This window comes from Hemiscyllium ocellatum, chromosome 28 (assembly GCF_020745735.1).
Source record: "Hemiscyllium ocellatum isolate sHemOce1 chromosome 28, sHemOce1.pat.X.cur, whole genome shotgun sequence".
Classification (NCBI taxonomy): Eukaryota; Metazoa; Chordata; class Chondrichthyes; order Orectolobiformes; family Hemiscylliidae; genus Hemiscyllium; species Hemiscyllium ocellatum.
The window spans coordinates 47193592-47216327 of record NC_083428.1 but is presented as its reverse complement, the minus strand read 5'-3'; the positions used below and the strand labels follow the sequence as shown (position 1 = coordinate 47216327).

Here is a 22736-nt window from a genome sequence, read left to right as displayed (position 1 = left end):
ACTGAGTGCTGAGCATCCGATGTTTAAAACCTCTGTTGCAAAACCCTATTAAATAAAAGTTGCTAGCAGTTGGGAGCGCAATTTTACACTGTTTGGACATTCGACCTCTGTCCTACTCGAAACCCCTTCACACTTGTCTCATTCAAACTTTGCGCTTTTGCGTTCAGAATGCATAAACATAAAAGATAGATGTTGTCTATCCAGGAATACAGAATTAATTCAGGACTGAGGTTTTGGATTTGAATCTCAAGAGTAGCCCAGTTCTTTGCCTTCATGGAAATTTGACTTAAGAAGGTGGCAGAGATTTTAAAAAGATCTTGGAGAAACCTGGCCTGAACTGGGAAAATGTGAGTTGTCACCAGTTTTCCAGCGGTTATTTATAATCTAAATACAGGAAATCTTTTAAACTGAACCTTCCATGGTCAATTGTCCTGATGACTATTGACTATTAAAGGTTCAGTCTCAAAGATATTTCGTATATAGATTACAGAAACTGCTGGTATAAGTATCTACCACAGTACTGTGATTATTTCCCAATCTCCAGCTGGTGGTCCATCATAAGGTAACGATGATAAATAGTGGCCTGCTTATACTTGGTTAAATTGACTTTCACCAACCATGTCCTTAGGGGAAATTTCGAGCAAACAGGATAGTGTATGCAATAGCTATGTTTGCTAACTTTAGAGCTGATTTCACAATTCTGAAAGTTGTGCAGTAGCTGAGGACACTGCAAACAGGTGCTATATGCTGTGTTGTAACACAAAATCCAAAACCACCAATCTTGACTTCAGCTGAAGATGAAGTTAGTAAAAATAAACAGGTCACGAATGCTTTAGAGGGGCTTGAAAAATCATCTGAAGTGGAATGATTTATGTTGACAATACTGAAACTACAATGTTAATTGGCATCACACATAATAACAAGAACTTATCTAGAACACAACATCTCCATGGGGCAAGGGCATTTGGTTAATATGCAAGCACAACAGAACTGGAGTCTTTTTTGTGTGCACATTTAATCTGTCCACAAGGTGACTACAATACTTGAATGTCGTTGAATAAGGAATAAGTGGTAAATGGGACAGACTTAGAACAGATCCAGCAACTCAAAACTGGTCATCCATGAGGTACTGTGGGCCATCAACAACAGCATAACTGTACTCCAGCACAATCTGTAACCTCATGGCCCAGCATATCTCCCACTCAACCATTCCCATCAAGCCAAGGGATCAATCCTGGTTCAATGGAGAGTGCAGGACGGTATGCCAGAAACAGCACCATGCATACCTGAAGGTGCCAACCTGGTGTAGCCACCGAACAGGACGACTTGCATTCCAAACATATAAGCAGCAGATGATAGACAGAGCAAAGCAGTCCTACAACCAATCGATCAGATCTAAGCTTTTGCAGCAACCTTCAACCAGGAGTACTGAGTGGATGGTTTATCTTGATCTCCTCCAATGGGCCCCTGCATTACAGATACCAGTCTTCAACCAATTTGATTCATTCTATGTGATATCAAGAAACAGTTGGAGGCATTGGATACTGCAAAGGCCCTCACAACATCCCAGCAATAGTACTGAAGACTTGTGCTCCAGAACTTGCCATTCCCCTAGCCAAGCTGTTCCAGTGCAGTTACAAGTCTGGTCTCTACCTGACAATGTGGAAAATTGCCCAACCATGTCCTGTACAGAAAAAGGAGGACAAATTCAGCTAACTATCCGCTCCATCAGTCTATTCTTGGTGGAAGATGTCAGCTACAGAGCTGTCAAGCAGCATCTGCTCAGCAATAATCTCCTCAGTGATGCCCAGTTTGGGTTCTGCCAGGGCCACTCAGCTCCTTGGTTTAAACATGGACAAAAGAGCTCAATTCCAGAGGTGAGGTGAGAGGGATAACCTTTGTCATCAAGGCTGTATTCAACTAAGCGCAGTATTACAGAACCGCAATAAAACAGGAATCAATGGATATCAGGGGGAAAACTCTCCAGTTGTTAAGAGTCAAACCTGGCACCTGTGAAGATGGCCACGGTTATTCAAGGTCAGTCATCTCAGCTCCAGGACATCTCTGAAGGAGTTCCTCAGGGTACTATTCTAGGCCTAATCATCTTCGGCTGCTTCATCAATGACCTTCCCTTCATCATAATGTCGGAATTGGGGATTGCATAAATGTTCAGCACCATTTGCAACTCCTCGGGCACTACTTGATATCCATGTTTAAATACAACAAGATCTGGACAATATCAAGTCTTGGGCTGACAAATGACAAGTAATATTCACACCACACAAATGCCAGGCTATGACCATCATCAACAAGAGTCAATCTAACAACCACCCCACTGGCATTCAATGGTATAACCGTCATTGAATCCTCTACTTTCAACATCCGGGAAGTTATCATTGATACTAAATCCAAGTGAACTCACCACATAAATGCAGTGGCTACACGAGCAGATTAGAAGCTAGGAATACTGCAGCAAATAACTCACCTCCTGACTTCCCAAAGCTTGTTCACCATCTCTAAGGCACAAGTCAGGAGTGTGATGGAATACTTCCCCATTTAACTGGATGAGTGCTGCAAAACAGCACTTAAGCAGTTCGCTTGATTGGTACTGCATCCACAAGCATCCACTCCTTCCACCACCAACACTCCGTAGCAGCAGTGTGCACTACCTGCAAGATGCACTGCAGAAATTCGAAGATCCTCAGACAGCACCTTCCAAATTACGACCACTTCCATCTAGGACAAGGGCAGCGGATAGATGGGAACACCACCACCTTTAAAGCTCCCCTCCAAGCCACTTAGCATCCTGATTTAGAAATATATCACAGTTTCTGAACTGTTGCCGGGTCAAAATCTTGGATTTCCCTCCCCAACAGCATTGTGGGGCAGCCCATAGCCGGTAGACTCAGCAGTTCAAGAAAGCAGCTCACCACCCCCATCTCAATGGCAACCAGGGATGGGCAATAAATGTTGGCCAGCCAGCATTGCTCATATCCCACAAAATGAATAAAAAAGTAATATGGTGGAGGAAAGACCACAAATATCTGATGTCTTGTTTCGCTGAGATGTGATCACAAATTTAAATAAGGATATATTTGATATACTAAGTCTACAACAGAACAATAGCACATCAATTAGGTTGGAAACATAAAACAATGGAGGAGGCCACTTGGTCCTTCAAACCTGCTCCACCATTCAATATGATCATGCCTGATCATCAAACTCAGTACCCTATTCCTGCTTTTGCCCATACCCTTTGATGCCTTTAACTCAAAGAGCTATTATTGCTTCTTGAAAACATTCAATGTTCTGGTTCAAACACTTTCTGTGGCAGAGTTAAAAACCACACAATACCAGGTTATCGTCAGTTAAAAAATTACACAACGCCAAGTTATAGTCCAATAGTTTAAGTGGAAGCACTAGCTTTCGGAGCGCTGCTCCTCATCAACCACCTAATGAAGAAGCAGCACTCCGAAAGCCAGTGCTTCCACTTAAACCCATTGGACTATAACCTGGTGTTGTGTGATTTTTAACTTTGTACACCCCAGTCCAACATCGATATCTCCAAATAATGAGGTTATAGTCAAACAGGTTTACTTGGAGGCGCTTATTTTCAAAGCACTGCCTCTTGGTCAGGTGGGTGTGAAGCATGATCATAAGACAGAATTTATAACAAAAGATTACAGTGTCACGCAGATGAAATGATATATTGAACAAACCTAAATTCCACTTTAGAAATAGAACCATTCTAACTCAAGATTGGGATGCAGACAGACTTTAACCTCACTCCTTCAATGCATTGTCTGAGCTGAGATGGTACTTTTTGTTATAAAATCTTGTTATCTTGAGAATGCAAATTAAAAAAAATTCTGGGATTTATATATCAAAGAAACAAAACTAGCAAACTCGTTCTAAAAGATGAAAGGTTTAATCTAGGTTTATTCAATATAGCATTTCACCTGCATGACACTGTAATCTTTTGCAATAAATTCTGTGTCTTAGGATCCTACTTCACAACCACCTGAAGAAGAAGCGGCTCTTCAAAACCTAATGCCTCCAATTCAACCTGGTGGACTATAACTTGGTGTTGTGTGATTTTTAACTTTGTCCACCCCAGTCCAACACTGGCTCCTCCAAATCATTTCTGTGGCAGAGAATTCCACAGGCTCGCCACTCTCTTAGTGAAGAAATTGCTCCTTGTCTTAGTACAGAATGGCCTATATCATGCCTTTAAACTGTGATCTCTGGTTCTGGATTTCCTGATCGTTGGGAACATCCTTCCTGCGAATATACTGTTTAATCCTGTTACAATTTCATACATTTCTATGAAATCTCTCCTCATTTTTCCAAACTCTAATGAATCTAGTCCTAACCAATCCAGTCTTTCCTCCTACATCAGAACTGTCATCCCAGGAATCAGTCTGGTAAATCTTCATTGAAATCCTTCCATAGCCAGAAATTCCTTCTCAGATGAATCCAAAACTGCACCCAACACTCCAGATGAAGTGTCACCAAGGCACACATAATTGCAGCAGGACACTCCTAGTCCTGTAGTCAAATCTTCTTGCTAACATACTATTTGCATTCTTCACCATCTGCACGCTTACTTCCAGTAACCGGTGTTCACAGACGACCAGGTCTCATTGCACCTCACCTTTCCCAATATACCAGCATTCAGATAATAATCTGCTTTCCCGTTTTTGCCAAAGTGCATAACCTCACATTTATCCACATTATACTTCATCTGCTATGCATTTGCCCATTCACTCAACTTGTCTGAATCGCAGTGAAGCGTCGTCTGCATTCTCCTCACAGTTCACCCTCCCACCCAACTTTGTGTCAATTGCAAACGTAGAGATATTATGTTTAGATCCCTCATCTAAATAATGAATACATGTTGTGAATAGCTGAGGTCCAAGCACTGATCTCTGCAGTATCCCACTGGTCACTGGCTGTCACTCAGAAAATGACCCATTTGCCCCTACCTTTTATTATCTGTCTGCCAACCAGTTCTCTATACATGTCAGAATGTCACCCCAATCCCATGCACTTTAATTTTACATGCTAATTTATTATGTGGGACTTTACTGAATGCCTTCTGAAAGTCTAAGGAAGTCACATCTACTGATTCTCCTGCAGATTTTTCCACCATCTGCAATTTGCAGATGAACCCAGGTCCCCGGAACAATGCCTGGGTCCCTGGATTAACAGTCCAGTGACAATTCCACTAGGCCATCGCCTCCCCTTTGTAACGTATGTGTGAAATGTAAGTATCATAGAAACTTGCCTTAATAGCAAATTTGGAAGAGTCATGTCATGTGAGTATACCTTTTTCACTTAATTTTTGCATTCATCAGCTGACTGAGGTAGAACAGCCCAGTGGTATGTGCACATTAGTCATGGCACACCTTCAAGATTCCTACTCCTGAACCAGACCATCATGCACCAAAAACCACTAATAAATAAAGTAATAATTTTTAAAAATGTAAATCAGGCCAACAGGAACACATCCAAGATGAATGACAAGAACGTTGCTGCAAATGCATTGACAGTGGTTTAATGCACGAGTTCCTAATGCTGATTGCTTCAGAAGGAAGTACTTAACAATGGTGAGGCACTCCTCACAGATCCAGGTGTGATTACTAAGAACACTTCTCTCCACGTTGAGAGAAGTAATCCCTTGAGTAGCACCAGCATAGATTCTGAGCAGGATCATTCTTCTTTCCCTATGTCTGTCTGCCTCCAATTTCTTCACAGTTTAACATATTTCTTTTTAAACAAGGTGGAAGGAAATTAACAGTCAATTATGTAAACCGGTAAACTTGTTATTGCATTTTTAAACGGTTCCTTTCAAACTGCCTTGAATGTATGTGCCGTGAGGTTAATCTGTTGGCTGTTATAAACAGCCTCAACTGATTTCTCTGATTTTGATCAGGAGTGTAGCCAAAGTAATGCAGCGTGCTAAAATTCAAAGAATTCTCTTTCATTACAACTTTTGCAAATATTTGAGTTTATTATTCATAGTTCAGGAATCTAAGAATGGCAAAAGACAAATAAAATCAGCTGCTAATTTAGCAGAACAAAGAAATGCTTAGTTTTACTCGCTTGTATCAGGCCTGCCACACCCAGATACTGTTCACCAGGTAACTGATGTGGTTATCCTGAAATAACAAAAATTTAATGCAAAAGAGCAATTTGCAGAAAATACAGCAGACTAAATCAAAGCATCTTAACTTTGATCTGTCAGCTCAGCAGTTTGAAAACCATATTTCATTATCTTGTAAACAGCTTACTCAGGAAATCTCTCTCCTTCCAAAAATGTTATCCTTTAAAACTAGGCTGAGGCAACTCCCTTGATTGCTCCAGTGAATAGTTGAGCTAGTTCTAATAATTAATCTCCCAGGCTACACAACCAATCTGATATATGTAAAACTTGGATACAGCAAGGATACTGTAGGTGATCTCAGCACTTACAATGGCTGTGGTGGTGGGGATGGGATGTTCATGGGATTAGGCTAAGAGGATACGGAAGAGAAGATTGCAATGCCACAGCTGATTTATTATTATCCAGTGACCCTTCACTAGAAAAATATGCAAATCTGCACGAGGTGGGGTCTCAGCTATGATGTTGCTTATATTCTCCTTGCACACAGCTGATAAAATAAATGTGCTTTGGTGAGCTGTCACATCAACTTTGCTACTATGTTGTGGTCTGAAAGACTTTCAGGAGGGGGAGAAGACGTGTGAAGCATTAGGCTTTCATAGCCCCTCCCTGATCATCACTGGATTGTTTCTACAAGTATGAACTTAAAATATTATCAATTGAGCAACAGAACAGAGGTTTATGTATTCATTGATCTGCTTTTGCATGAAGGTAATGAAAGCAAAGCAGATTGCAATGTTAATGTAAATTTTAACATGAAACATTTATTCTCAAATAGCAAATACAGCCTTCTCAAGAATTTTGACCTGTCAGTTTCTTACTTAAAGAAGCTTCTACATGCACTGTGGGGTGCACAAATCTGATAAGATCAAATCTTTGCTGGGATCCACCTTTGCTTTGGTTAAAACAGAGAGTTGATCTCACATGCTGTATGTAGGTCTGCACACAACTTTGAAATGTATTTCTTTTTAAATTTTCATGACTTCCAAGAAGCATAGCAAAATGAAACACCATTTCCTGTTGATATATCAACACCAGGGAAACAAAAAAACTCCTGCACTGCATTTTCTTTTACAAGGAGGGATGAATGGGATGGGGGAGGCAGGCAGGTTTGGTGCACAAAGGACAAAAAGAGAGGGATTGAGCATGAATACTGAAGACGACATGGGTAGGAAGGATGGTGGATGTAAGAGGTGTAAGGCGAGAGTGTGGTGGTGGAAAAGCACAGCAGATCAGGCAGCATCCATGAAGCAGGAGAATTGACGTTTCAGACATAAGCCCTTCATTAGGAATGAGGCTTGTGGGCCAGGGAGCTAAGAGATAAGTGGGCACACACATGCAGAGTAGTAAAAACATATGGGTGCATATAAACAGACACACATACAGAAAGACACAGACATACCAAAGGTCTTACAGTCAGACAGCACAGAAACAGACCCTTCAGATTAACTCGTCAATGCCGACCAATTTTCCCAAACTAAACTAGTTCCACTTGCCTGCTTTTGGCCCACATCCCTCTTAATCTTTCCTATTCACGTACACATTCAAATTTCTTTTAAATGTTGAAACTGTACCTGCATCTACCACTTCCTCTGGCAGTTCAGTCCACGTACACACCACCCTTTGTGTGAAAAGGTTCGACCCTTTTAAATATTTCTCCTCTCACCTTAAAAATATGGCCCCTAGTTTTGAATTCACCCACCCTGGGGAAAAGACTTTTGCTACTGACCTAATCTATGCTCCTCATGGCTTTATAAAGCTCTAGAAGATCACCCCTCAACCTCCTGCGCTCCAGTGAAAAATGCTTATCCTTATAACCTAAATCCTAGTCTTGCTTGCTTGCTGTGGATGTGAGTATTTTATTTATTGACCCACCTGGGAGGTAGGTGGAACCTACATTTAAAACCTTTCCCAGTATAAAGGCAGATCAACATTCCCATCTCACTTTCCTGAGGTAACATTATTTATATGAACTGAAATCTGATTTATTGGAGGATTTTCTGGGCTAAATAGCAAATGAAAAATTCAGCCAATTGGCAAATTCCTCAGTTTGCTAAATCATCTTTTCAGGCAATGAGCTGCCAGAGGACATGGTGGAGGATGGTAAAATTACAACATCTGGATGGGTACATGAATAGGAAGGAGTTAGAGAGATATGGGCCAAGTTCTGGCAAATGGGTCGAGATTAGTTTAGGATATCTGGTTGGCATGGACAAGTTGGACCGAAGGATCTGTTTCCATGTTGTACCATCTCTGACTCTATTACTCTTTCAATTTTTAAAACATTTTTTATTAAAGTTAGTCATAGTATCTTTCCATTTACAAATGTTTAATTTCTAAATTATACACAAACTATTCACGTGAGTTAAATTGTGTTCATATTTGAAAATACTAATTATTTAAAATTCAGAAATTGCTTCCATTTCTGCAATTTTGTTTTCTTGTAGTCACAGTTGACCACAATCTTGTAGACCACAATCCATACCTGAAACTTCATTTGCCTCAGTATTAAAATTGTACGCAGCCTGGCTCAATCATATAATGATATTGTTATGGAACGAGGTCATGCTGCACATTGCATCTGTCCTGGTTCTTAGGTAGAGTTGCCCAATTAATACTAAACCCTTGCAGCCCTTTCTACATAACCCTGCATTTTTTTTTCCCCCTTTCCAAGTTATTATCTAATTCCCTAATGGTAACATCTGGGTCTGAACCCAGTTTGTATTTTCATCAAAGTAAACGGTTCGCAGTTCAAAATCCCAATAACCACATGATTGCCTGTAACATGCCTAAGATGATGAAGACAATCTAAATGACAAAAACAGCTTTGTTAGCATATCCTACCGAAAACTACGTAACCAAGTCTTTGACAACACATATCTATGCAAGAGGACAATGGTGTTTGCTCTCACCATCTTTCCAACTGCCAGTGAAATTTTGGTCTCTTACTAAACATAACCTTCAAGCTTTTGAGACTTTCCACTGGTGTACTGTTTCTTTCACAGCTTTTATCTTTCCCTGCCACCTTCCAGCTCCTAAAGCTTCACCTTTTACTTTCTTTGCAGCTTATTTGTCTCTTTCCCACTCATTCATATGGAAGAGTCCCTGACTACAGCTGAATAAATTCTATCATAATGGAGGAGTTGAGAGGAAGTCATAAGGTAACGATAGACGTCATCAACATACATTGGAAAACAAATGCTGTGCTTTCAAATTACATCACTGGGAGGAGCACATAGATGAAAAATAAGAGAGGCCTAATATCATTTTACTCATTCCTGGTCAGTATATTTCAGAGTGATATCAAACAATGTATTTATCCACAAAGTATGTCTAGATTTAACCTAAACAACATATTTAGATTACATTCCCTACAGTGTGGAAACAGGCCATTTGGCCCAACAAGTCCACACTGACCCCCTGAACAGTAACCCACCCAGACCCATTTCCCTCTGACTAATGCATCTAACACTATGGATAATTTCCCATGGCCGATCCATCTGACCTGCACATCTTTGGACTGTGGGAGAAAAACTGAGCACCCAGAGGACACCCATGCAGACACGGGGAGAATGTCAAGACTCCACACAGTCACCCGAGGCTGGAATTGAACCCGGGTCGCTGACGCTGTGAGGCAGCAGTGCTAACCACTGAGCCACCATGCTGCCCTTAGCTCAGCTTTCCTCTCCTCTCCCAATTCATAGTTACATATTTTTATGCAAACTGGTCAAGTAATGTTTGTACACCTGACAGTCTAGATTGTAAACGCCAGTAGGTATTTGTTCATGCAAAATCTTCATGCACATAACTATGTTTCTACTTACTGCTGAAATGTTGACAGACCTGATAAGATTGCACATGATGTCCATCCTTAGCCATATCAAAAACTTGTAGGCCTTATGGTGATGGTGCTAGCATGAAGTTTGGCAGAACAGTCCAGAATATTGATTCCAGTGATGATACAGAAATAGCACTGCATACCCAATTCAGTGTGTGACTAATAGGAAACTTTGAGACTTTGATTTTGTAACAACCACGTGAAGAGGATTGAATGAGACCCCCATCTTTTCAACTTTCACATGTGGCTGCATCGAAAGGCCAAGTTATTTTTAAACACTTAGACACTTAATGGTAAAGTCCTAGGGAGTGTTGCTGAACAAAGAGACCTTGGAGTACAGGTTCATAGCTCCTTGAAAGTGGAGTCGCAGGTAGATAGGATAGTGAAGACGACGTTTTCCGTTATTGGTCAGAGTGCTGAGTCCAGGAGTTGGAGGTCATGTTGTGGCTGTACAGGCCACTGTTGGAATATTGAGTGCAATTCTGGTCTCCTTCCTATCAGAAAGATGTTGTGAAACTTGAAGAGATTACAAGGATGTTGCCAGGGTCGGAGGATTTGAGCTATTGGGAGAGGTTAAACAGGCTAGGGCTGTTTTCCCTGGAGCATCGAAGGCCGAGAAATGACATTATAGAAGTTTATAAAATCATGAGGGGCATGGATAGGATAAATAGACAAAGTCTTTTCCCTGGGGTGGGGGAGTCCAGAACTAGAGGGCATTGGTTTAGGGTGAGAGGGGAAGAATATAAAAGAGATCTAAAGGGCAACTTTTTCACGCAGACGGTGGTACGTGTAGTGAATGAGCTCCAGAGGAAGTGGTGGAGATTGGTACAATTGCAACATTTAAAAGGCACTTGGATGGGTATATGAATAGGAAGGGTTTGGAGAGATATGGGCCAGGTGCTGGCAGGTGGGACTAGATTGGGTTGGGATATCTGGTCGGCATGGACGAGTTGGTCCAAAGGGTCAGTTTCCATGCTGTACATCTCTATGACACAGCTACACCTTTCCCCACTTAAAATGTAGGTCAATAAGATGGTCAAGACAGCTTAAAGTAGGGAGATTACACTGGAACTGTTCAAATCATTAGTTAGGCATAACTTATGAACGGTGTGCATGTAGCAGGGGTGCAGAAAGAATTTATAGGGACAGTGTCAGGACATCTAAACTGCAATGTCAAGCATATGTCCTCTGTTCACAGCACATGCTCCAGCAGCTACCTCTCCCAACCTCCTCCTCTTCCTGATTCATTTAAAAGGCATCTGGACATGCACCTCAAGCTATAACCTCCAGGGATACAGACCAAAAGCTGCAAAGTGGGATTAGGTTGGATGGCTCTTTTGCCAGCTGGTGCAGCCATGATGTGCTAAGTTGCTTTTTTTCCTATGTGCCACAAACTTTCTATGATTCTAAGGTCAGGCAAAGATGGTTAGACCCTTGCTTGCTAGAGATCATCTGACACTTACATGTGGCACAAATATCGCCTGTTCCTTATAAGTCCAAATCTGGATACTGCCTATGCATTCCTCATAATGTTGGGGTTGTAAAATATAATGAAAGATGATAAAATTGTGAGTAAACAACTTGCCTTTTGATTTTAATACAAAGAAACTATCACTGAGGAAGCAATAAAGCTAGATAGAACAAGGATATCGATCTCAAACTCCAGAAGGAATATCCAAGCTTACGAAGATTCACTCTCAAAAACAGCCAATCCCTGGTGTGTTTTGCATTTGATTCTTCATTTTTGCTGCGACATAAAGTCATACAGCACAGAAACTGAACCTCCAGACCAACATGCCCATGCCAACCAGACATCTCAATCCGCCCTAATCCTCTTTGCCAGCATTTGGCTCCTATCCCTCTAAAGCTAAAAATGTGTTGCTGGTTAAAGCGCAGCAGGTCAGGCAGCATCCAAGGAGCAGGGAATTCGACGTTTCGGGCACAAGCCCTTCATCAGGAACTATCCCTCTTAAACCTTCCTATTCCCATCCAGCACCTTTTAAATGTTGTAAATGTACCCGCCTCCACCACTTCCTCTGGCAGTTTGTTCCATACATGCACCACCCTGTGTGTGGAAAATGTTACCTGTCAGGTCTTTTTAAAATCTTTCCTCTCTCACCTTAAACTTATGCCCTCTAGTTTCAGAAACCTCTGCACTGGGAAAAAGACCTTGGCTATTCACTCTATCTGTGCCCCTCATGATTTAATAACACGTTTGTACCTTACTTGGAAAAATTGTGCACCTATGTCGAGGACAAGTGCTTCAACCTCTCATCTTGTATTTAGCTTCATGTATGTCTGATTCAACACTGCGACAAGCCCTACAGCTGAACAAAAATGAATCTTGTTGAGCAAGTCCATTTGCTGCCAGTATTGATGGTTCTTTCTACTGTTAATGATAACAGAAAAGAAGCCAAAGCAGTAGTGATTGGCCCAGTTCAATGATTTTGTTTTTATTATCAACACATACTTAGCCAATATTGGCAGGTGGAAGAAAAAAATTTATACTGATTTTAGAGCCACTGGACTAGATCTAATGCAAGGTTTCAATCAGATATAGTCAAGATCCATAGCCTTCATTCCAACCACTGAACAGCTACTTTTCATCATATTTCTCTTAATAGATTAGTATATGATACTAAATATCAGCTATGGCGCTGGTGTCACATATTGGTTGGAGTCACACAAAGGTAGCCAATTCTCTTCCCTGAAGGACACATATAGCAGCGAGGGTTTTATAACAATCCAGCAACTTTCACTGACATTTTCTGATGTTAAGCCCACCAATTACCAGATTTATCGAATTTAGTTTCATAACTTGCCATAGGAGGACTGAAATTGTTAGTCACTAAGCTACCATACCCTAATATGGGGTGTCTGGTTATGATGGGGGAAGAAATAGCCAAGATTTATTGAACAACTGGTTGCAGTGATAGAACAAATTTGGAATTTTTCACATTTTGGCACACACAAGGCCACATAATGTGCCCATTCCTAGTTGCCTGGAGAAGGTAATAGTGGTGTTTGAATATCTATGCTGATTATACTTTCAGGGGGAGAATACTAGGGTATTTGCACAGTGACTTTGATAATACATACAGTAACCACGATGGTGTTCAATTAGTAGTCAATGATGTTTTAATGGCATTTCTGCTTCATGTTCTTAGGGGGGAACTTAACGTTGAAGTGACCATAGTAAATTAGAATGTAGATTGTACACACTGTAGCCATTGTGTACTTGTGCAGGTAAAGACAATATGTCATCCGAAGGTAACAGCCATCCCCATCTATATCAATCCCATATAAGTACACATCCACGTTAAATAGTTTACCTCTACTCACCTTCTAATCATACAGATTACCAATTGAGTCATAGAGATGTACAGCACGGAAGCAGACCCTTCAGTCCAACCTGTCCATGCCGACCAGATATCCCAACCCAATCTAGTCCCACCTACCAGCACCCACCCCATATTCCTCCAAACCTTTCCTATTCATATACCCATCCAGATGCCTTTAAAATGTTGCAATTGTACTAGCCTCCACCACTTCCTCTGGCAGCTCATTCCATACACGCACCACCCTCTGCATGAAAAGGTTGCCCCTTAGGTCTCTTCTATAACTTCGCCCTCTCACCCTAAACCTATGCCCTCTAGTTCTGAACTCCCCCATCCATGCCCCTCATAAGTTTATAAATCTCTATAAGGTCACCCCTCAGCCTCTGACATTCCAGGGAAAACAGCAGCAGCCTATTCTTCCTTTCCCTATAGCGCAAGTCCTCCAACCCTAGCAGCACCCTTGTAAATCTTTTCTGAACGCTTTCAAATTTCACAACATCTTTCCGATACGAAGGAGACCAAAATTGCACACAATATTCCAACATGGCCTAACCAAGGTCCTGTACAGCAGCAACATGACCTCCCAACTCCTGTACTCAATACTCTGGCCAATAAAGAAAAGCATACCTAATAACTTCTTCACTATCCTATCTGCCCGTGACTCCACTTTCAAGGAGCTATGAACCTACACTCCAAGGTCTCTCTGTTCAGCAACACTCCCCAGGACCTTACCATTAAGTATATAAGTCCTACTAAGATCTGCTTTCCCAAAATGCAGCACCTCATATTTATCTAAAGTAAACTCCATCTGCCACTTCTCAGCCCATTGGCCCACCTGATCAAGATCCTGTTGTAATCTGAGGTAACCTTCTTCGCTGTCCACTACATCTCCAATTTTGGTGTCATCTGCAAACTTACTAACTATACCTCTTACGCTCACATCCAGATCATTTATATAAATGACGAAAAGTAGTGGACTCAGCATCGATCCTTGTGACACTCCACTGGCATAGATTTACATTTCAGTATTTCAGACTTTAAAAAAATTTGAAGAAAAATGAGAAACGGGGACCATAGGCTGTCACGATGATCACATTTTAAAAGTTCCTTCAAAACTGAAGCAAACACCACCATTTAGATAGCATTTCGTAATTTCAGAAACAGGAATGCCAGTATGTTCCAGACTGAGCGTACTGCATAAAAAAACACACCTCTGACATTTGAATTGGTTCATGGATCCACATTACTCACCTTTGTTTAGGCTGCTAGAGGAAAGTGATAACGGGCACATAATCCATTGAAAGTAATTATTTCCTTTTCCTAAAATCATCATCGGCACAGTCTCATCTCTAAACAGTGGTTAGCACTGCTGCCTCACAGCGCCAGGGACCTGGATTCAATTCCCGCCTCAGGAGTGTGGAGTTTGCACATTCGCCCCGTGTCTGCGTGGGTTTCCTCCAGGTGCTCCGGTTTCCTCCCACAGTCCAAAGATATGCGGGTCAGGTGAATTGGCCATGCTAAATTGCCCGTAGTGTTAGGTAAGGGGTATATGTTGGGGTATGGGTGGGTTGCGCTTTGGCGGATGGGTGTGGACTTGTTGGGCCGAAGGGCCTGTTTCCACACTGTAAATATTCTAATCTAATCTAATCTAACAAATTTTTGCTCTGGAAACTGTGGTAGCGCTGCCAAAACCAATTCAAGCAAAAAGGTAATGATGAATGAAGACGTGTCTAACAGGTTCAACCTTATAATGACATGCGATTGATTTTTTTTCCATGGGACAACTGCTGGAACACAGAGGTAAAGCGCTTCTAGAAAGTCTTAAAAAAAAAAGACAGCCTCTACCTAAAGTGTAAACTTTACAAACAAGTAAATTACTTTAAAAGATAAAGAAAAAGAGATACTTCCAATATCAACATAAAAATATAATAGGGAAATCTTAAAAGCAAAGCTTACATTGGCTTATTGCTCAAAACCCAGTGACGCCTCTCCCATGTTTCTTGTTGGCTTGGCTTAATTCATAGTTCACTCATAACACTAAGTTCATGAACTTTATAAAACTTAAATGTACACACACAAAGAATGGACACTGGTGAACACTAAACTCACACGAAACACACACTCAGTTCTGAGAGCTGAGTAGTGATACTGTTGATACAGGTTAATAAAAATCCAGTTCATCATCAGTGCCATGCATGCACCAGCTGAATATTACAGGAAGCTAATTGCTTCAGGCAGGGCATGGAGGAGAGATGGTGGGCAGTGGGCTGGGTAGCAGAGGAGGTGAAGGGTATAGGGGGTGGAAGAGAAGGATAAGAAATGTTAACACTCATCCACCAACTAAAATATGCCTGGCCAAAGGCCTTGATGAATCTGCCATCATGGTTGCACTTTATTTGGAAAGAATTGTCAGCTTGGACAGAACCAAAATAAACACTTCAATCCAGTCTCTGACAGCCTCCGAATAGTCATTGTATCCAGCTTATTGATGGTAGGAATCAGTTAGCCCTTTGCCAAAGCAGAATTGGTCAGTTACCAATGATTACAGAAATACATTCCTCCACTACATCCATCTCAAGAATATGTGGACAGGCTGCTAGTTGTCATTTAAGTTTGGTCACTTATTAGAAGATTTTTTTTCTTCACTATGTTAAACAGAAAGAGAGGAAAGGGCTAGAGATATTTAAGAGATCAGTATTATTATGGAGAAATGGCTAGCATGATTTTCGAAAGAATGGTAAGAGAAGCTGGTGAGGTGTCCAGTTGTACACTTTAGTAGAATGATCATACTAGCAGAGCGGAGTTGCGAGGGGGACAGGAGGGGGTGATTGTGGACAGAGAGTATCACTGATCTCAACTTACAGAGCTGAAGTCTGCAAAACCCAAAGAAGAGTCTTTAGAAGTTTTACTTGAGGAAGTAGGCGTGAAGGGATCTTTACCGCTGAATGGGTCACCGAGCCCCTTTTTACTTTGAAACGGGTCACCGTCATCAGCGCCAAAGGGCTGGAAAGTATCGAGGGACTTGACAGAGTCGGCCGAGCCAGGCCTGTTTACAGGGGTACTTTTACCTGGAAAGTTTAGAAAGAACAAAATTATTTCCCACCAGGAGATAAAGTCAGTCTTTAACCCCTTCACCAAAGGCAATGGATTTTTGTTGTTTTTGTCTGGGAGGGAGTTGAAGGGAGACCTTTACAATTCATTATAATAATTTTTTTTGGCAATTTGCCCAAAATTTTGAGAGTGAGCACAGGCACAATAGATCAAATGGCTACCACCTGTACTATATAATTGAATGCACCAGAGTAGTGGACTGCAGGTTGGAAATCCCTGCTCTACTGCACTTCTAGCCTTAGCTCTATGGAGAACCAAGCAAAGGCTACAAGTAAGTGCTCAGTACATCTTTTCGCCAGTGTCTTTTGCATACCTCCTGGTCATCAACTCAGAGAAATGTTAATGGAGAGATAGCAGTGGCCATTGTAAATTGTGCAGGATGTCCAATTGGAGAATACATAAAACAGAAAACCTTTACACTTATCACAAGTCAATGGGGTTGGGAAAATCGCACTGTAAAGCTGAATGCAGGTCAGTGTGATCCAGATACTACATCATTGAAATGACGGTGAAGAGGTTAATCTGTCTTTTAGAAAATGGAAGCCATTATTTCCTGTTCGATCATACCTAGAAAAATACATCATTCTAACTGGCTGACTGAATCAGGTGAATGGCAATTACTTGAAGGCAACATTGGCATTTGGCACTCTGCTACCTCCAGCCAAATCTGACAAGAGAACATTTTGATAATATCAAAGTTTTTGCCAAATGGAACAGTAGAGATGCTGTTTAGAACTTGCAAAGGCATGATCGAACGGCAATGACATACTTGCACCACCTGTACTGTAGCAGAGAGTGAGTGTCCAGCCTACCCAAGATTCTCTGGTGCAGTACTTACAGCTGTATGTTATTGCTCAAATTACTCCGCACATCACTATCCCCAAGACAGAGAGAGAATGAGTTGTTACAGCATGGGCTCGTATAGGAATATAACACAATTAAGGAGTGAATAGATTCTTACAAGATTAAATAACAAGGTTAAGCATGGCCTCCTATAGGATCGAACACAATACAGTAGCAAAAGCGTGGGCACTTACAGAATTAGAAACAAAGAGAGAGGACATGGGTCTTTACAGTTAAGGGGTCTTGGTTTCTTACAGCATGGGCTCTTATGTCATTAAACACAGATTGAATGGGTATAATTGTCTTTTACAGGATTAAACACATAGGGAGGATATGGGCTCTTACAGTATTAAAAGTAATATAAAACTTGTACATTTAACTAAATAAAAGTACATTTGAAAATGTTAATTATTCAGCAGCACCAAAAGGTGTTACGAGGCTTAATTTCCATCTGCTTCATCATCACGTGGACCAGTGGATTCCAGCCTATTATTGTTAAGATAGACAGAGGCATGACAATTTAATCAGAGAAATGAAATCAACGAGAGATCATCCCAAGCGAGTTACTGCCTGGATCAAAATGCACAACTCCTAAAGAATACCTTATTCAGGCAATGGCAACAGCAGTTTGCTTTTTTCCTATTATAGTCAGGAGATTTATTTAAAAAAAAACTGACAATGCAAAAGAATACCACATCAGCAATCAGGCCATTTGCATGAAGAGACAGAATGTCAATAAGTGTTGGTCAAAGTGTCTATCTGAGGCACACCACTCTGACCAAGTGACATGCAGAGGCCAGGACTTCTTGAGTGAAGGGCAAGTGGTGAGAAATAATGTCAGAGAGACTGGCCATGGATGACTCGTATGCATGCCTACTCCAGTTCAAGAATGATCTGAAAAGTGATAGGCCAACCCTCCAAGTGAAGCTTTATTGAGTGTTAGTGGATAGGTGAGGAATAAATTATTCAATAATTATTCATGTGTTTCTCTGTGTTTAAAAATAATTTGAAGTATTCCTCCCATGTGATATGAAGGTAGAATTCACTTCTGCAACATGTTTATCCAGACAGTGACTGAGTTTTAGCTAGTTGGAAAATCCAAGGTTCAATGTCCATCCCATGCCAGAATAGCTGATCCAAGCCAGGGCTACAGTAGATGCTCAGTGAACAGGGGTAAAAAGGCAAGATCTCTATACGTGATGGTCAAGCAATAGTCACTGCCATATGGATATTAAGACATAATGATGCTCAGCTATGATGGACGTGCTGACACTCACGGTACAGCATACATTCAACACCTTCTGGACAACAGGAAGCAATCTGGCTACAAACAAAATGAAACACTGCCATGCCAGCCATGATCCTTGGTGTTTGACAGCACGTTTAGGAAGGCAGCTGTTATTCACACTCGAAGCTTTCTGACTGTTTCTACAGTATTGGAATATTATGGCCGTTGTGTGGGAAGGAAGTTCCCAATCATACCAATAGCACCTCTGAGGTTGCGTTGTTGGGAGTGACTCATTTTGAAGCATACTTTCAGCAAAATTTGCAATAGACAGAAGCAAAACCCAATAAAGATGAACAGTTTGTTGGGCAGAATCAATGAATGGTACTATCGTACCTAATGTGAGTTGCTATAAAGCCACAGGTGGTTTTAAAATCTCATTGTGAAAGTGGTTAAACTGCTGCTTTTGAACTGTGCATAAATAAACTGAAAAATTGTTTTTAAAAAAAATAGAAAATTTTACCTAATGTCACATATTTAAACACTGCTAGTGAAAACAGTACTAGGAAATATCACTTATTCAGATTGAAAGAGCAAATTCTGTTAAGATTTTGATTTAGCTCAGTCCACCAGATAACTGACACCCGATTATGGAGAGTCATATGAGAGAATGTACTAGTTCAATGTTCTGAGAACAACCAATAACATTTAATTTGCTTAACAAGAGTTAACAAGTAAAAAATTCATAAATTACCTCACCGATTTTAGACCTTAAGATTTACAGTTATTTAATTAAAAAGCAGTTTAAAACAAATTTTTTAACGAGTATTAATTATTGTTCGCAATTTTTATTGCTTAATATGAAATTTACAGCAAGGTAATCAGAATCCCAATGTTGCTTATGGAGTTTCTTTAATGACTTCTTGATACTGTGAAACTCTATTCTCAGTTCACATCATAAATCATCAAATTGTTATTTCTGAATAAAGGACTTGCTAATTCTCCCCATAACTCAGCAGCAAGCTTCAATATGTCTGAGTAATGGAGGAAAATATTCTGATCATGTTGACATGCTCAACTAGGATACCCCCAAATAGCCCAGAAATAGTTACTGCAAAGATTTCCATTTGAATTCACATTCAGTGACCATTCAGTGCTTGGCTTCCCAGCAAATGAGGCAATACATTGATAAAATGGAGGAGGGGAACAGGAGAAAATTAATTAAGAATGGGGTGAGGGGATATTGTGAAAGAAACAATGAAATTACAACAAAAAAACCTACAATTCTATATACCAAATCCAGTAAGATTTGTATAGGTATACAAATCACAAGACATTTATTTCTATGATTTTTAATCACTTGAACACTTGAAATCAAAGGATATTTTAACAAGGTGTTAGCAGGTAAAAGTAAAACTTGTATAGATGAAATGTCTTTTCCCCCAAATGACAAAAGCTTCACAAACAAGCTACACTCTATTTAATTTAAATGTACAGATTTTTCTCTTCTGTGTAACTTGTGTAAAGAGGCTGGACTTCAAAACAATGATCTGTTTCATTGATCAGCTCAAATCCCCTACCGTGGGAAGCTCCCCAACCTGATTTCTGACTTTTCAAGAGCATATGTGGACAAGACATGAAGCCCCAGTGGTGTGCTACATTCCTGTAAATATCTGCTGCTGCTGTATGGATCTCCAAGGTCCATACACAACAGCTGGTTTTCAAAGAAAAGATAATGCAGCAGCTGTATAATCATTGAATATTAGTGGTGTGTGTATTCACCTGGGTCAATTAAGTTAAATGATGTACATGGAACCTTCGAGTTTTGATAAGTGGACATCCTAACCAGCACTCCAGGCACTTGGGCTGAAGTACTGATCCATGGGTTTTCTGTTTACCTCCCCCGCCCCCAACCAAGTCATTCTGACCATGCAGTCAGTCACATTTGCTAATTGGAGTTTTGGCACCATATAAATGCTATACCTAGAGCTATTAAAGCAAGATACATATTCTTGTAATGGAACAAGAATTGGAAAAATGTACAGAAATTAGATATGAAATATTTGCATGGGAATCAGTTCAGAAAAGGTTCATTCGACTCATTCTGGAATGAAGGGCTTATCTCATGAAAGGTTGAATAGATTGGGAGTTTACCCATTGGAGTTTAGAAAAATGAGATCCGCTCTTAATGAAGCATATTTGAACTTGAGGGAGTTTGACATCATGGATTATGACAGAATATTTCCCCTTGTAAGAGAGACTGCAACTATGGGACACAATTTAAAAATAGGAGGGAGAGCTTTTAAGAGATGAGAATCTTGCTTTTTTAAAAAAAGAGAGTTGGTAGACTTGAGGAGTTCCCATCCACAGAAAACAGTGGAAACTGGGTTACTGAATTTATTCAAGGTTGAGTTAGATAGACTTTTGATAGATAGAAGTTGTAGGGGAGGACAGAAGTGGAGTTGAGATTACATCCAGATCAGCCATAATCTTATTTAATAGAACAGGCTCAAATGAGACTAGTTGAACAAGACTATCCTTCAGTTCCAACAGAGGTCACTGCAAGGTGTACATAACCCATTTTTGCACGGAATTGTTTTAATGACTACTGGATGAAATGAGAGATATTTGGAAAGTTGCTCAATTTTTAGACTCTTTAATATTTTTTATCTTCAATGTTAAAACATTCATTTTCACTTTGGTCCAGAAAACAACCAAGGTTTATTCAAGTGTAAGCTAGTATCAATGAAACTATAGATACAAATTGAAGGACAGACGCTATGAAGATTCAATAGAAGGTTTTATGACTGATAGCAGTTACTGTGGAAGTATCTAATGTGAGAAATTAATATCAATCTTTTATATAAAGAGTTGATGTACATTCTACCAAATGTTAGGATTTTTAAATGGTGCTATTATCACTGATGTTGTGTTTGGTCACAAAGCACCTTAGTACATGGGAGCTTAAAAATATGGGTTAACTATTTAAATGGAACACTGTTCTTTACAGTTGCATTTAATTCAATAGCATCAGATTGTAACTGTACAGCATCATACAAGACCATAAGACATAGAAGAGAAATGGCCATTCGATCTATCGAGTCTGTTCTGCCATTCAATGAGACCATGGCCGATTTGAAAATTCTCAACTTCTGCCTTTCCCTACAACCCTTACTGATTAAAAATCTTGGTTTAAGTATATTTAACTACACAGCCTTGAAAACTCTATGCAGTAAAGAGATTCCACAGAATTATAACATCAGAAAAAAAGACTCCTCATCATCTCGGTTTAAGATTGTCCCCTTGGTCCTGGATGCTGCCACAAGGGGGAACAATATTTCCGCATTGACTTTGTGAAGTCTACTAAGGGTCTAATAATTTTCAATAAGGTGTCCCTTTCATTCTTGTGAACTCAAATGAGTACAAATCCAACCACACGGGATGAATGCAGATTTCTCCAGCTTCCTCATTTCCCCTCCCCTCATCTGATCTCAGGCCCAACCCCCAGATTCAGCACCGCCCTCTTGACCTGCAATCTTCTTCCCGACCTTTCCGGCCTATCACCCTCACCCTCACCTCCTTCCACCTATCGTATTCCCAGCGCCCCTCCACAAATTCCCTCCCCCCTACCTTTTTATCTCAGCCCACTTGGCACACCAGCCTCATTCCTGAAGAAGGGCTCATGCCCGAAATGTCAATTCTCCTGCTCCTTGGATGTTGCCTGGCCTGCTGTGTTTTTCCAGCACCACATTTTTCAACTCTGGTCTCCAGCATCTGCAGTCCTCACTTTCTCCTGAGTACATATCCAATCTACTCAACCACGCCTCATAAGCTTCTTCTCAACCGTGGGGCGGCATAGTGGCACAGTGGTTAGCACTGCTGCCTCAAAGCACCAGAGACCCGGGTTCAATTCCCGCTTTAGGCAACTGTATGTGTGGAGTTTGCACATTTTCCCTGTGTCTGCGTGGGTTTCCTCCGGGTGCTCTGGTTTTCTCCCCCAGTCCAAAGATGTGCAGGTTTGGTGAATTGGCCATGCTAAATTGCCCGTAGTGTTAGGTGAAGGGGTAAATGTAGAGGAATGGGTCTGGGTGGGTTGCTATTCAGAGGGTCAGTGTGGACTTGTTGGGCCAAAGGGCCTGTTTCCACACTGTAAGTAATCTAAATCCAGAATCAACCTAGTGAACCTCACTGGGCTGCCTTCAATGTCAGTACATCTTT

At 40.8% G+C, this 22736-nt stretch overlaps 1 protein-coding gene across 6 annotated transcripts in view; it reads right to left on the bottom strand.

Annotated features, from left to right (window-relative positions):
• The window catches only part of eps15l1a (epidermal growth factor receptor pathway substrate 15-like 1a), a 366481-nt gene that overhangs the window by 26089 nt on the left and 317656 nt on the right, over positions 1–22736 (bottom strand). For 3 of the 6 annotated variants that reach the window (XM_060846401.1, XM_060846402.1, XM_060846403.1), the window contains one exon: positions 16202–16407. The exons of 2 other annotated variants lie outside the window; for them this stretch is intronic. In XM_060846401.1, coding sequence (XP_060702384.1) covers positions 16202–16407 — 206 coding nt within the window. The remainder of the gene's footprint in view (positions 1–16201; positions 16408–22736) is intronic. One more of the 6 variants, XM_060846404.1, reaches the window with a different exon arrangement.